The following is a 16,548-nucleotide window of genomic DNA, read 5'->3' on the forward strand; positions in this document are numbered from 1 at the left end:
AGAAAGAAAGACATGAACATCTTGGATGACAAGGGGGTGAGTAAATTATCTGTTCATTTTTGTTCTGGAAGTGAACTTCAACTTTAATGATTGGTTCAAACTGGCTTTTAAAACCCTCCTCATCTACCATTGGTCAGATAAAATTAAAGCCCCAACCCACACTCATGCCATTGGTTAAGCCAAGTTGTGTTCCGGTTCTAGGGTTGGAATAATGACATTCGTCCGCTGGTACAAACAGAATACCAAAATGAAATACTTATTTTATTACTAAAACTTGATAATAGAATGATTTAGTCTTCAGTCGGTCGATCTTTTAAGTGAATTATACATATGCAACTCAACCAGTGTATCTGGTTAGTTCTTTTTTTTAAGTGAATCAAAAACATACAGCTCAACCAGTATAGTGTAATTCCCAAATGAATGATTCATATGAGCTGGATCTTTTTAGTAAATCAAACTAGTTTGGTACCTGAACAAATTACTCTAATGAGTCAGATCACTTAATCAAACATTGGTTGTTCATATGACATAGTGTGGTTAAAGATACACATTATACATTTTATCAGTGGTATTTTATAAAAAATAGAATTGTGGAATATGTTATTACATGTTTTTGTTTAGTATTGTTGTCTACTAAATGTTTAAGACCAGTTATTGGATTGCATATGAAAAGTCTGTGTAAACACACCGTTTATTTTAAATGTATTCTTTATTGAAATTAATCAGTTTTCTGTTTCCAAATATATATTCCTTAAAAGTACTACCAGTGTGAGTCAGAAGCTGACATGTTGAGCCTTTAAAACACAGAGAAATGTTTTGAAAGCTCTGCGGTGTTTGCATCTGTTCGGGAAGTCAACCTACTGTACAAATGACTTGCTGCAAACGGTTTCTGCACATTAAATTGGGATTGCGATTGTCATGGCCGGTAGCATGCATTACACTGCAGAGCTGTGTTTACTTGCCGTCTACATCCGCATTCTCTTCACCCACGACTTTCTTTGTTTATTGTTTTGCCATAAAAATTCAGCAGCCAAAGTGGCCAAGAAACCAAACTCACAGGAGAATAATTGTCAGTCCCTCGTGCAGATAAAATAATTGAAGTGCCTTTTAAAAGACAGAGTGTGAAGATTGTAAAGCCGGAGAAATTATCATAATAAAAACTCATTTGAGTGGGGAACGTGGGAAAAAAAGAGGAAAGGACATGACATTTTCCCTTTGTTTTTCTTAGCAGAGAAAGGGAGCGTGTGATAATTAAAGTGTGCCCACATACGCCGAGCCTCTGTTCTGCCATCTCTGTTTCTACATCATACGTACCCGTGTACACATGTCTTCCTTTGAAGTACAGCGATTAGAGAGGATGTGCTCTAAATAGTCCTTAATCCTCGTGCCTGCGTACCTGTAATTATGGCCAAATACGAAGGGAAAAATTGTCCTTGGTGCATGATGGTCTGTGGTTGTTAAATATTTAGTTGTTAAATGTTTAAACAGTTCTTTGTGTGTTGTTTATTTATTGGCACAATAAGATATAGGACAGAAAATAATTGGGATGAGAGGGGGAAATGGAAAAAAAATCACAAACTGGATTCAAGCTTGTGACTTGCAAAGCAAAACTATGCCACAAATTCTGATGTTTTCAGCCTGTTATGTTTGCACAGTAACATCATTAGTGATTAGATTGTTAGTGATCAAAACTGGGATTGACATAATTAGAATAGCATTTAAAATTCTTCTGTGACATTGATTAATGACATCCAGTCAGTTCTGGTTTCTATGGAAGCTTATTTCCGCTATGGATTAAAGGTATTTGGCAATTTTCATATCACAATTCTGACTTGTTTCTCACAAATGCTAAAAAAGTTTGTATCGCTCAGTTCAGACTTTTCTTAACAGAATTGTGACTTAACATCTCGTAATTCAAGTTCAAGTTAACGTTTATTTCTAAGATATAAACTCGCAATTCCGAGAAAAAAAAAGTCAGAATTGTGAGTTTAGATCTCTGCAAAAAAAGATTTATGCAAAAAAGTTTATATCTCACAATTGCAACCTTTTTCAGACATATACTGTAAACTCACAATTCTAACCTTTTTTTAAAGATATAAACTCAGAATTGCAGAAAAAGTCAGAATTGTGAGTTTATATCTTTTTTGCAGTGATATAAACTCACAATTCTGAGAAAAAAGTCAGTTTATATTTTAGAAATAAATGTTAACTTGAATTTATATCTCTGAAAAAGGCTCACATTTGTGAGATATAAACTCAGAATTACAGAAAAAGTCAGAATTGTGAGTTTATATCTCTAAAAAGGTCCGAATCATGAGAATTTGCAGAAGAAAAGTCTGAATTGTGAGTCTATGTGAGATATCAACTCAGAATTGCAGAAAAAAAGTCAGAATTGTGAGATAAACTCAGAATTGCAAAAAAGTAAGAATTGTGAGTTCATATCTTTTTTGCATATATAAACTCACAATTCTGACTTAGAATCTTAGAAATAAACGTTAACTTGAATTTATATCTCTGAAATAGCCAGAATTGTGAGTTTATTTCTCTGAAAAAGGTGAGAATTATGATATATAAACTCAGTCAGAATTGTGAGTTCATATCTTTTTTGCAGATATAAACTCACAATTCTGACTTTTTTTCTCAGAATTGTGAGTTTATATCTTCGAAATAAACACTAACTTGAATTAATATCTCTGAAAAAGGCTGGAATTGTGAAATATAAGCTCAGAATTGCAAAAAAAGTCTGAATTGTGAGTTCATATCTTTTTTGCAGATAAAAACTCACAATTCTGACTTTTTTTGCAGAATTGCAGAAAAAGTCAAAATTGTGAGTCTATGTGATATATAAACTCAGAATTGCAGAAAAAAAGTCAGAATTTTGAGTTGGTATCTCTGAAAAAGCTTGGAATTGTGAGATATAAACTCAGAATTGCAGAGAAAAGTCAAAATTGTGAATTTATATCTCTGAATCTAAATCAGAATTGCAAAAAAGTCTGAATTGTGAGTTCATATCTTTTTTGCAGATTCAAACTCACAATTCTGACTTTTTTCTCAGAATTGTGAGTTTATATCTTAGAAATAAACGTTAACTTGAATTTATATCTCTGAAAAAGGTTATAATTGTGAGACATAAACTCAGAATTGCAGATAAACTCAAAATAGTGTGATATAAAATCAGAATTGCAAGAAAAAGGTCAAAGTTGTAAGATAAACAGTCACAATTAACTTTATTACTTTATTTTTTTTTTCCATGGCCAAACTAAGCTTCCATAGTTGCTTTCCTGTATTGATGTATTTCCTTTCAAAAGAAATGTATGGTTGGATTTGTTTTCATTTTAATTAGTTTTTATATATTTTATTTAAATGTTTTAAAAGAAGAACGGTACATTGTAATTGTGTATGTGACCTAAAATTAAAATTTTGAAAGGCCACTTTAGATGCCATTTTACTTGTTTTGATCCCAAAACATTTCTTTATTTGTATGTATGTAATTAAAAATAGTTGCATGATTTTTTTCTGTGCTTTCTGTTGACATATGCTCTTAATAATATCTAAAACTTGTTTTTCGTTTTAGCTGTCGCTCCTGATTTCTCCCAAAACCAGCTGAAGGGCCACACTTTAGTCAAAGAAGGCGGCGATGTTCTCGTTGAATGCAAACCCAAGATGTCTCCTCGAGGCACAATCTCCTGGCGCAAAGGCAACGACGCCCTCCGAGAAAGCAGCAGGTAACTCCCTTATCCCACTCAGATGTCATTAGTCATAACTGCGGATCCTTTCCTCTATTTTAGTCTTTTTACATAATGCTACGAGACCAGAGCTTTTCCCGTCTTATGCCGGAACAGTCAACAGGACTGTGGGATGATGAGCCCACAATACTGCGGTTGTGCTCCAGATCTGGTTTTTGATATAATGTCTTTGTCAAATCATTTCTGTTATTCACAGCAACAAAGCACTGCCACTGACTTTGGCCATTCATCTCTGCCTGTGGAATCCCACTACAGCAACCAGAGAAAAAGCATGTCTCAGCATGTCTCTGCTAAGGGTCGCAACAATACGTCTCTAGTGGGCTTTGTGTTTCAGTCTCAACTGCTCTTTTCTCTTTCTTTCATTCTATTTTACTATCTCTTTCTGTTATTTGCTCACTCCTTTAAACACAAGAGCCTCACAGTGGGCCATTTTCTGACGTGTATTGCGGATCTCGAAAGTGTGCCCAGTTATCAAAGGTATTTTTTAAGGGGATGGTTCACCCAAAATGGAAATTCAGTCATTGATTATTCACCCTCATGTCATTCTAAACCCGTAAGACCTTTGTTTTTCTTCGGAGCACAAATTAAGATATTTTTGATGAAATCCTAGAGCTTTCTGACCCTGCATAGATGGCAACACAACTGACATGTTTAAGGTCCAGAAAGGTAGTAAGGATATCATTCTAAATAAACTATAAAATAGTATATTCATATACAAATATTGTAAAATATAATAAAATTAGGGTGCTGTAAACGCAAATTATTTCATACATTTTATTGCACTGCAAAATATGCTTTTCTTGTTTCCAGCCAAAATATCTAAAAAAATCTTAAATCAAGAAGGATTTTCTAGATGAGTAAAATTATTGTCTTGTTTTCAGAAAAAAACAAGTCAAAATTAAGTGCGTTTTTGCTTGAAACAAGCAAAAGGATCTGCTAAGAAAAATAATCTTGTTTTCTGTTTGAAATAAGATTGTTTTTGCTTTGTGCAAAGATCCTTTTTGATTTAAGAATTGTTAAATATTTTGGCTGGAAACGAGACAAAAAATCTAAGTAAGAAAGCATTTTTTGCAGTGTATTTACACTGCTGTTCAAAAGTTTAGGCTCAGTAAGATTTTTTTCATCAAAGATGCATTACGTTGATCAAAAGTGGCAATACAGACATTTCTAATGTTACAAACGTATAATGTTAAAAAATATATATAAATTTACCGTTTCCACCAAAATATGAAGTAGTACAACTAAAATGTAACATTTATTATAATAAGCACCAAATCAGCATATTAGAATAATTTCTGAAGGATCATGTGACATTGAAGACTGTTTTTTTTTTTAATATTAAAATAAAAAACCACTGTTTTAAATTGCAATAATGCTTTGCAGTATTACTATTTTTATTGCATGATATAAACTCATAATTGCGAGAAATAAACTTTTTTTAAAAGCAATTTCTTGAAACAATTCTGACTTTTTTTCTCACAATCGTCAGTTTGTATCTCATAATTCTGACTTTTTCTCAGGATTGTGAGATATAAACTCGCAATTGCGTGTTATAAAGTCAGAATTGCAAGAAATAAACTCAGAATTACAAGATTAAAACTTGCAATTCTGACTTTTTTCTCACAATTGTCAGTTTGTATCTCACAATTCTGACTTTTTCTCAGGATTGTGAGATATAAACTCACAATTGCGTGTTATAAAGTCAGAATTATGAGTTATAAATTTGCAATTGCAAGTTATAGAGTCAGAATTGGAAGCTATAAAGTCGCAATTCTGACTTTTTTCTTAGAATTGCAAGATACAAATTCGGAATTCTGACTTATTTCCTCAGAATTGCAAGATACAAATTCGGAATTCTGACTCTTTTCTCACAATTGTGAGATATAAACTCGCAATTGCGTGTTATAAAGTCAGAATTATGAGATATAAACTTGCAATTGTAAGTTATAGAGTCAGAATTGGAAGATATAAAGTCGTAATTTTGACTTTTTTTCTCAGAATTGCGTGATATAAACTCACAATTGCGAGTAATAAGCTCAGAATTGCAAGATTAAAACTTGCAATTCTGACTTTTTTTCTCACATTTGTCAGTTTGTATCTTGGAATTCTGATTTTTTTCCTCAGAATTGCAAGATATAAACTCGCAATTCTGAGAAAAAAGTCACAATTGCAAGATATAAACTCGCAATTCTGAGAACAAAAGGTCACAATTGCTAGTTTATGTCTCGCAATTCTGACTTTTATAACTTGCAATTGCCAGCTTATATCACGCAATTCTGAGAAAGAAGTCAGAATTGTGAGATAAAAAGTCGCAATTACCTTTTTTTTTTTCAGTGGCAGAAACTGCAGCCTGTATATTCTGCCCTCCAAAGGCAAAGCGCAGTAACTACACATTTGGTCAAAATTGAGTTAAGGCTTAAAATGGGCTTTGTGACAACCGCTTTGTCTTGTGGCAAAGTCTCCTGGTTCAGTTTTGTCCCATTTCAGAGAAACGAGAGTGTCAAAATCGCAGTAACTACAAAATCCAAACTAATACCATATATGGGGTAAAAACTTTAAAGGCATTTTTCTCAGTTTCAGTGTTGGCGTAGTTACTGCACTTTATCTCGATTTCTTATTAATTAGTATATTTGCATGCAATGTATTTTCACACAAAAATGTTGCCTTAAAAATGTACATTTCGCATAGAAATCAGTGAGCATACTTAATTATTCAAATGAAGCCTGATGTTCTTATTAGCAGCTCCAGTATGGATCACACAGTGGCTCATAACCGGACTCTGCAGGTTTATCAGGTGACCAGTGGCGTCCCCTCCCGAGCAAAGGCAGGGTGTTAATCAACTTCTCTGCACTCTTAGTAGGAGGTCAGCGTCCCTGCCAGACCAGCCTTTATCAACAAACATATGTCCCTGTCTCAGCTATAGAGTGGCAGCCAGACGCAGCTTGATACAAGTGCAGTATGTCAGCGACCCAGAGCGGTTGCATCTGACCACAGTGGGATAGGCAAAGTTCAGCGCGTCTGCGTGTGTTTGTGCATGCATCTGTCAGTGTGTGCACACCACGCTTGCCCATCGTTTACATATACAAAGTTGGTGTTGGTGCTCATCAAACAGAGTGGCGGGCCGTTTGCATAAGGGTTACGCTGCCAATGTCCTTGAGCCGTCCTGTGTGAGAGGACAGCAAAGCTGATGAATTCTTGATGTCTGCACCTTGAAGAGTCAAGGCAGGAAATGGATTTGCTCTGACATCTTTCTTCTTTTCACTTTGTTTTCCATCTTAGCCTTTTAAACACTATATTCAAGAATTTTATCTACAAAGAGATTTGCATAGAGAAAATATGTTGTCGTCTAGTTTGTTACGGTTTAATTTTAGGAAATCTTGTGCACTGCATATGGTTATAGAGAAGATAAAGTGGCCTCAGAAAAGTGTTTGGCACTTATAGTAAGTGACACTTAACAGTGTCTGAATGTGATTGCGTTCAATGACAAAATATCTAAATAAGTGGCATTTATTTTCAAGGACAGAACATGCGTTCTTTTCATGCAAAACATTAAAAAAAAAAGGTTAATGGTTGTCACACTTAATTGCAGGTCACTGGTTTCATAAATTCACTAAAAGTTATCAGAAAGAATTGTTCTAAAAATGAAGCTTTTTTTTAAAGATTTTGTTATCTAATGCAATGAAATTCAGACTTTGTAAGTGTGTCTCAAGTCTCCTAATACGTTTTGGGAGCACTCTATCTTGACCTTATTATGGAAGACTTTTTATTGTCCTGCCTGGCACAAATGTCCTAAACCTTTCCACTTTAGATAATAGTCTTTGCTGTGCTTTATTTGCTATAAATATCGTGTTAGGCAGCGCTTGTCTTCTTTTGGGGAACCAAGTGTTCCGTAGTTACCAAGATTGCTAAGAGCCTTATTTGAATTTTAAGAAGCCATTAAGGTGTCGAATCTGTGTTTTTGTGTTTAAGTAAATGCATTTTGACTTCAAAGACATCATACATATCTTACAAGATATTTAAATAACAAATCATGCCACTTTGCCTGTATAGTCAGGAAAAAAAATAAGACAGTGAGTAAGTGTTTATTAATGAAAAATCAGAACATTATTTTTTAATGTCATTTGGGCCCTCTCTGTGGTGTTGAGAACAAAATAATGCTCTTTTTTTGCCTTTGATAGGGAATGGTTTTCCCACATAGACCTCCTCACCTTTCTTGGACACAGAGGTAATTAAAAAGAAAAATGGATAAATCACAAGTTTGCACGCACATGTCCCAGGTTGTATTGTGGCCAGCGAGGTCTGGTCAGAATGTTTGATTGCATTGTCAATAGGTGGAAGCCAGCCAGGGAACTTTCCGCAGAATTGAATGTATTTCTGGAAAATGCTGACTTTCTTTCAAGCCCCTTTGGCGATGTCTTGCACACCTACGCACACTTATGTACGCATACCTTTAGACCGATATTTATTCCTGTTACTTGTTATGAAAACTGTAAAAGCTTCATTATGTACAACAGAGTATGTTAGTTTTTCGAAGTTAAAGTACTTTCTCTAATCACTTTAATGTTCTCATAGTAACTTTAAACCGTTTATACAGTTTACATACACCTTGCAGAATCTGCAAAATGTTATTTATTTTACCAGAATAAGAGGGATCATACAAAACGCATGTTATTTTTTATTTAGTACTGACCTGAATAAGATATTTATGTAAAAGGCCTTTACATATAGTCCACAAGAGAAAATATTATGTCCCCGTGCAAAAGTTTACATACACTTGATTCTTAATACTGTGTTGTTACCTGAATGATCCACACCTGTGTTTTTTTTGTTTTTTTTTTTTTTTGTTTAGTGATAGTTGTTCATGAGTCCCTTGTCTGTCCTAAACAGTTAAACTGCCCACTGTTCTTCAGAAAAGTCCTTCAGGTCCCACAAATTCTTTGGTTTTTCAGCGTTTATTTGTATTTTAACCTATTCCAACAATGACTATATGGTTTTGAGATCTATCTTTTCACACTGAGGACAACTAAGGGACTCATATGCAACTATTACAGAAGGTTCAAACACTCACTGATGCTTCAGATGCATTAAGAGGCAGGGGGTGAAAACTTTTAGAATTTGAAAATCAGGGTAAATTTAACTTATTTTTGTCTTATAGGAAACATCTTCTGTAGCTTCTGAGGGGCAGTACTCACTGAAAAAAAAAAAAGATATTTAGGCAAAATAAGAAAAATGTACACGTCTTCATTTTGTTCAAAAGTTTTCACTCCCCTGCTCTTAATGCTTCGTTTTTACTTCTGGAGCATCAGTGAGCATTTGAACCTTCTGTAATGTAAGAGTCCCTCAGTTGTCCTCAGTGTGAAAAGATGGATCTCAAAATTGAATTATTGTTGGAAAGGGTTCAAATAAACAAAAATGGTGGGGAAAAAAATGGTGGGACCTGAAATACTTTTCAGGACAAACAAGCGATTCATGAACAACTATCACTGAACAAAAAAACACAGCTGTGTATCATTCAGATAACAGCACAGTATTAAGAATCAAGTGTATGTAAACTTTTGAACGGGGTAATTTTATAAATTCAATTATTTTCTCTTGTGGACTTAATGTAAACGTCTTTTATGTGAAATGAGAAACGAGAATTTATAATCCATTGACAGGTCTAATAAAAAAGCCCCCTCTTGCTTTTTCATATGTGACTCATGTATAAAATAAAAAAAGGATTGCAAATGGGGTTTCATGTCGGCTTCAAGATTTGCTTTATTCCACTTATTTATATTGCGTCCCTGTCAGCTCTCCCTAACCTTGTAAACAGCAGCAGGTATAAAGACACCACTCTCATTAAGTGGAAATGCCATTAGAGACTAATTCATAATCAGATGTATTGTTTTATGCAAATGGGTGTTAGCGTGTGCGTGCGTGTATGTGGATGCATGCTGAGTGCAAGCACCTGTCTGGGAGCCAGACCTAATCAAAGCAGGGTGCATTTGAACTCCTTTTGTGTAAGATTAATTGGCATAATTGTGCAAGCTCTCCTTGATGGCGGAGAAGGAGAGGAGACGGTGTCACCAGCAGGATAATCCATCTTCATAGCAGCAGCCCCTTTTTTTCTGCCAGAGAGGAGAGAGATCGAAAAGGGAGGGAGGGATGGATGCCTTTTCTGTCTCATTTGTAACTGATGCGTCTACCTAGACATTCTATAGATCAGTGATTCTAAACTAGCAGGTTATGACCCTTAAATGGGTCGCAGGACTGTTCTGATCATCTACCCTCGCTGACATAAACTAGTCATTGTTTTGAGCCAAATCGCTTTCAAAGCAATGCTTGTTTGTAGATAGATAGATAGATAGATAGATAGATAGATAGATAGATAGATAGATAGATAGATAGATAGATAGATAGAATCAGTAAACCACTGCACTGTGTTTCTCAGTGTTTAGAAGCACACCAAACGAATCGCGAATCATTTGATTCGAATGGGACTTCAAAGCATGTATGGCGAATCATTTGATTCAGAACAGGACTTTAAAGCATGTATCGCAAATCATTTGATTCAGAACGGGACTTTAAAGCATGTATCGCAAATCATTTGATTTAAAACGGGAATTTAAAGTACGTATGGTGAATCATTTCATTCAGAACAGGACTTTAAAGCGCATATGGCAAATTATTTGATTCAAAACGTCAATTCAAAGCACGTATGGTGAATCATTTGATTCAAAGCGGGAATTTAAAGCACGTATGGTGAATCATTTGATTCAAAACGGGACTTCAAAGCGCGTATGGTGAATCATTTGATTCAAAACGGGACTTCAAAGCACTTATAGCAAATCATTTGATTCAGAACGGGACTTTAAAGCGCATATGCCGAATCATTTGATTCAAAACGGCAATTCAAAGCACGTATGGCGAATCATTTGATTCAAAATAGAAATTTAAAGGGCATATGGCTAATCATTTGATTCAGAACGGGACTTTAAAGCATGTATGGTGAATCATTTGGTCCAAAACGGGACTTTAAGTGTGTATCGTGAATCATTTTGATTCAGAACCAAAATTCAACGCGTGTAAAACGAATCATTTTGATTCAAAACAGGAATTCAAAGCGTGTATGATGAATCATTTGATCCAAAACAGGACTTTAAAGTGCGTATGGCGAATCATTTTATTCAAAACGGGAATTCAAAGCACATATAGCGAATCATTTGATTCAAAACTGGACTTTAAAGCGCATATGGCGAATCATTTGATTCAGAACAGGACCTTAAAGCGCGTATGGCAAATCATTTGATTCAAAGCGGGAATTCAAAGCGTTTATGGCGAATCATTTGATTCAGAACGGGAATTCAAAGCACGTATGGAGAATCATTTGATTCAAAGCGGGAATTCAAAGCACGTATGGAGAATCATTTGATTCAAAGCGGGAATTCAAAGCGTTTATGGCGAATCATTTGATTCAAAACGAGAATTCAAAGCGCGTATGGCGAATCATTTGATTCAAAGCAGGAATTCAAAGCGTTTATGGTGAATCATTTGATTCAGAATGGGAATTCAAAGCGCGTATCGCGAATTATTTTATTCAAAGCGGGAATTCAAAGCGTGTTTGATGAATCATTTGATCCAAAACAGGACTTTAAAGTGCGTATGGCGAATCATTTTATTCAAAACGGGAATTCAAAGCACATATAGAGAATCATTTGATTCAAAACTGGACTTTAAAGTGCATATGGCGAATCATTTGATTCAGAACAGGACCTCAACGCGCGTATGGCATACCATTTGATTCAAAGCGGGAATTCAAAGCGTTTATGGCGAATCATTCGATTCAAAACGGGATTTTAAAGCGCGTATGGCGAATCATTCGATTCAAAACGGGAATTCAAAGCGTTTATGGCGAATCATTTGATTCAAAACGGGAATTCAAAGTGCGTATGGCGAATCATTTGATTCAAAGCGGGAATTCAAAGCGTTTATGGCGAATCATTTGATTCAAAACGGGACTTTAAAGTGCGTATGGCGAATCATTTGATTCAAAACGGGACTTTAAAGTGCGTATGGCGAATCATTTGATTTAAAACGGGAATTCAAAGCATGTATGGCAAAACATTTGATTCAGAAGTGTGTATCGTGATTTATTTTGATTCAAAACGGAAATTCAAAGCGTATATGGCGAATCATTTGATTCAGAACAATACTTTAAAGCACGTATCTGGACTAGGAGCTAGGTTCGTGGGATGTTTTTATCCCCATGCATAGACCAGAGGGGGGGAAATCCCCCCATCCCCCCAGCAAATCGCACCCTAGATAGATAGATAGATAGATAGATAGATAGATAGATAGATAGATAGATAGATAGATAGATAGATAGATAGATAGATAGATAGATAGATAGATAGATTTTTGTGGAATCAGCAGGGTCGGTACTGTGCTGGTTCACCACTTGATGTCCACTTAAATGACATTGGTGGCAAGAAATCCGCCGAAATAGCAAGATGAATTTCTTTTTTTGCCTAAGAAGATAGTGGCAGCTTCTGAAAAGCACACAGTTTGAAAGTCGTACACTGCAGTAAAATAAATAATACCCATAGGAGAAACACATAAATAAAGGAGATAGGGCTGGGGATTTGTTCTAGATATACAATCAGCTGTTTTAGGTAGGACAGGTCAGCGGATGGGCTGATGTTTTCGAGCTGACTTTGCTGCGCCCGAGTGCATGTTTTCGAAGCTGATTTTGAGTTGATTGTACATGACTGCTGTGCAGTAGTGTAGGGTCGTGGCCGTTGAGTTGACAGCTAATTTTTGCCTGTGCTGTGCTGATGTGCACTTGTTTAACAAACAGTAGGATATAATAAGTTTGCGTGCGGCTTGGTGCAGCCCAAGGGAGGTTATTAACACTGGCTAGTTGTTAGATGCAGTTGCAGCCACTATGTGCCTGTGTGGTCGTGCACGTTTTTTACTAATACCAAATTATTTAATTGCATTGCACATATATGTATTTGAACAAAGGGTTGCCTGTGGTTGCAGACAGGGAAGGTGATTCATTAACTGAGTCATGATCTAAAATCTGTACACGTTCGGTACAAGGTGACAACATTAGATGTACAAATTTAAGTTAACACAAAGGATCAAAGGTTTTCTGTGGAGGCATAATTTGTAAAAGACAAACTAATGGAGAGTTGACTTTCTTTTTTCACAAAGCTGTGTGTCTAAAATTGCCCTCTCTCAAAGAATAGCCTTTTGAAGAAGATGAAAGGTTGCCTGGTATATATGATGGAATGGGTTTTGGAGGAAATTTGGACTGTCTTCTTTTGATCTTCATAAGATTTCTGGTTGTGGACTATTGAGGAGGAAGTAGACAGGAAAACCAGGGTCAAATGTACATATAGGTAAGTCGCCCAAAAGTAATTGCACCCCAAAATCAGAAGACATAAATAAAGCATTTTCTTATAATATATGCTTTGTGACATTATTTTTATAGCAATGAACATGATTCCAGCAATTCTCATTCTCAAAACATTTTAGATATCAAAGTTATTTATACATTAAAGTAGTATTTTGTACCTTAAATACTTTTGTACTGATTTAAATGATTAATTGAAAAATAAGAGAATGTAGTGAGAATCAACATAATCAACCAAGAAATGTGCAGACATTACAGTAATTATTTCTGACAAAAAAGGATCTTGATTATTCCTTAATTAATCACTTAAAGGAAAAGTTTCACTTGGCACAGCAGCGCAAAAAAAAGAAAGATTTTTTTTAAAAAGATTCAGTAAATATCTTAACATCAAGGAAAATATAAATAATCTAAAATATGGCCAAAAGTTATTCAGACACCTTCCAAATTTCACACATTATTCACTATCATTTAGAAAATGATAAGAAATATGACATGAACTCATTTTTATCAGATTGTTCCTTAAATAATCACCCAAAGCAAAAGATTAACTTTGCACAGCAGCGCAATAAAAATAAATAATAAAGAATAAATAAAATACAAAGATTAAAAAAAAAATATATATATATATATATATATATATATTTAATATTCAATAAATATACTATAAAAAATATAAAATATGGTAAAAAAAAAAAAAAACAGTTTACATACACTATGCTTGATATACAGTCAAACCAAAATGTATCCAAAATTCACACATTACCACAGTTTTTCGCTATAGTTTACAAAATGATAATAAAATACGACAAGACCTCAAAAGTTAAACTGTCAGAACAAATTCATCTTGATAATGTCAGATAATTCTGATAGAAAGATATGAGACAAATTGTCAAATCAAATTTTTGGTCCCAGATTTTTCTGGTAGACCACTGTATGAAGAATTTTTGAGTATAATATATCACAGTTATCTTTATTTTGCTATACTCACTTTTATCAGAAATGATATCTGGTGTCTGAATAATTTTTGGTTCAACTGTACATGTGCTGAATTGTCTTACAAATGGTTCTAAAACAGGCTTCATTTCCTACATAATCTTTTTTCTAGTATAATTATTTTGTTTGTTTGATTTTAACCTGTGACCTGTTTTCCGTGAACATAATTATACAAAGATATAAAACCGTGTGCCGACCGTCTTGCGGTAACACACTAATGTTGAGTTAACTTCCCACTTGTAGATGCGGTCTGCGTCTTTACAGAGCGAGAGCGAAAGATGAAGCAGAAAAGCGAGGAGGAGTGGGATGAGTACACTCTATGAAGTGATTGCTTGTCAGGATGATTTCCATTTAAAAGCGCGTCTGCCACTGAAGGCTGCGGTGCAGGTGAATGAAGGGCGGCGCGATATCAATTCAGAAAGCTCCATATAGGAGAGGTTGTGGAGGCAAGCACAGCTGCTGTCATTGCTGATATGGAACACGTTTGAGGGCCGGGATCCGTTTACTTATCTAATTAAGCCCACTTTCCCTTATCTTGTTAGGGTAGAATTAAGCTTTAACTTGATTTTCGGTCCAATGCTTAAAAGCATCTGAGTTTGTGCGCTTTGACATGTCGCCTTCCTTCCAAACCAGGTGTTTTAATATAATAACCATGGTGAAAATACACAACGTAGGCAACATGCTGTTGCATTTATTAAAAAAGAAACTTGTTTATCATTCTTTGACGTCGCATTCTTCACCAAAGCCCATTGTTCTGTTTTTTTCCTCTTTTTAATCTAATTGAACACCTGTTTGGAACTTGCCGTCTCACGGACACAAAGATCGAACATGATGCCGCCGTAAAACAGAGCATCTCTCACAGCCAAAAAATAAATACAGAATGCATTTTCCTCATTAGCTCACCTTAAGGCTCATCCGCCTAAACTGTTGTGTTGCCAGCTCATATGGTTCATTTTAATTTCATATTCCTCTCTCACCAGGGGAAATTAGGCGGTGTCAGTCAGCGGAATGTCATTTGAAGGGGAATGGGCCCACCAGCGGAGATCTGGAACATGCCCCAAAGCTGCAAATTCTTGGTTAAAGCCCAACCATAGAAGGTCTCTATCAACATATTACCTGCCCCTTTAAATAGAATGTCATTTACTTAACCTCCTATGGCTGTGTTTTGCTAATGTTGGCTAAAAGACTCTTTAACTAGCAGAGCATAATTTGATATGCCGTGTGGCGCGGCCGTGCCACAGACAATCTATAGGTATAGATTTGCACGGCAGACAATTGGTCAATCAAGATGGTGGACAGCACATCGATTGCCACTAATGTTATGTTTGCAGTCTCACACAATTGATGCGCAGCTTTAATTAAATTCTCAATGGGACAATTAGTATGAAAAAGGTATTTTGTGACACTTTTATTACATTTACAGTGGGTTGCAAATGTCTAAACCATATTTAAAAATCTGAGTGTATTTTTTTTACACCCCATGTTCATGGTCACCCAAGATGTTCATGTCTTTCTTTCCTCAGTGGAAAAGAAATTAAGATTTTGGAGGAAACTCTTCCAGAATTTTTCTCCATATAGTGGACTTCAATTGGAGCCAATGGGTTGAAGGTCCAAATTGCAGTTTCAATGCAGCTTCAAAGGCCGCTTCATGATCCCAGCTGAGGAATAAGGGTCTTATCTAGCGAAACGATTTTCTAAAAAATAAATAAATAAAAAATACTTTTTAACCACAAATTCTCGTATTTCACGTCTGTAACTTCACACATTACGTAATCATGTTGGAACGGTCACAGTGGTTAGTTCTTCATCTGTGTACTTTGTTTCAAAAAAGTAGAGTAGGAAGAAAAATCTAATTTTCTCCTCCAACTTCAAAAACATGTGCCATGGCTGTTTTACCATTTTTTGTAAAGGGCGTTTGACTTTCTGTGCACGTTCAATCTGTAAACTGGGTCGGTACTTTGGCCTACATCACGTGTGACCTTTCCAATGTGACTACGTAATGTATGCAAGTCGAGCTAGTGCAAGACAAACATTTGTGACCCTGGACCACAAAACCAGTCTTAAGTAGCACGGGTATATTTGTAGCAATTGCCAAAAATACATAGTATGGGTCAAAATTGTCGATTTTTGTTTTATGCCAAAAATCATAAGGATATCAATTAATCATGTTCCAAGATATTTTGTACATTTGCTGCCGTAAATATATCAAATCTTATTTTTGATTAGTAATATGCATTGCTATGAACTTCATTTAGACAATTTTTAAGGCGATTTTATCAGTATTTAGATTTTTTGCACCCTCAGATTTTAGATATTCAAAGTTGTATCTTGGACAAATATTGTCCTATCGATACAAATGACCAAAAAAATGACCATACATCAATGGAAAGCTTATTTATTCAACATTCAGAC

The 16,548-nt window shown here is 35.3% G+C and overlaps 1 protein-coding gene across 1 annotated transcript in view; it reads left to right on the plus strand.

Moving 5' to 3' along the window:
- cntn4 (contactin 4) overlaps nucleotides 1–16,548 on the plus strand; it is a 93,978-nt gene that overhangs the window by 20,474 nt on the left and 56,956 nt on the right. Inside the window, exon 6 of the mRNA XM_073851636.1 lies at nucleotides 3,575–3,725. Coding sequence (XP_073707737.1) covers nucleotides 3,575–3,725 — 151 coding nt within the window. The remainder of the gene's footprint in view (nucleotides 1–3,574; nucleotides 3,726–16,548) is intronic.

This window comes from Garra rufa, chromosome 12, assembly GCF_049309525.1.
Source record: "Garra rufa chromosome 12, GarRuf1.0, whole genome shotgun sequence".
NCBI classification, from domain to species: Eukaryota; Metazoa; Chordata; class Actinopteri; order Cypriniformes; family Cyprinidae; genus Garra; species Garra rufa.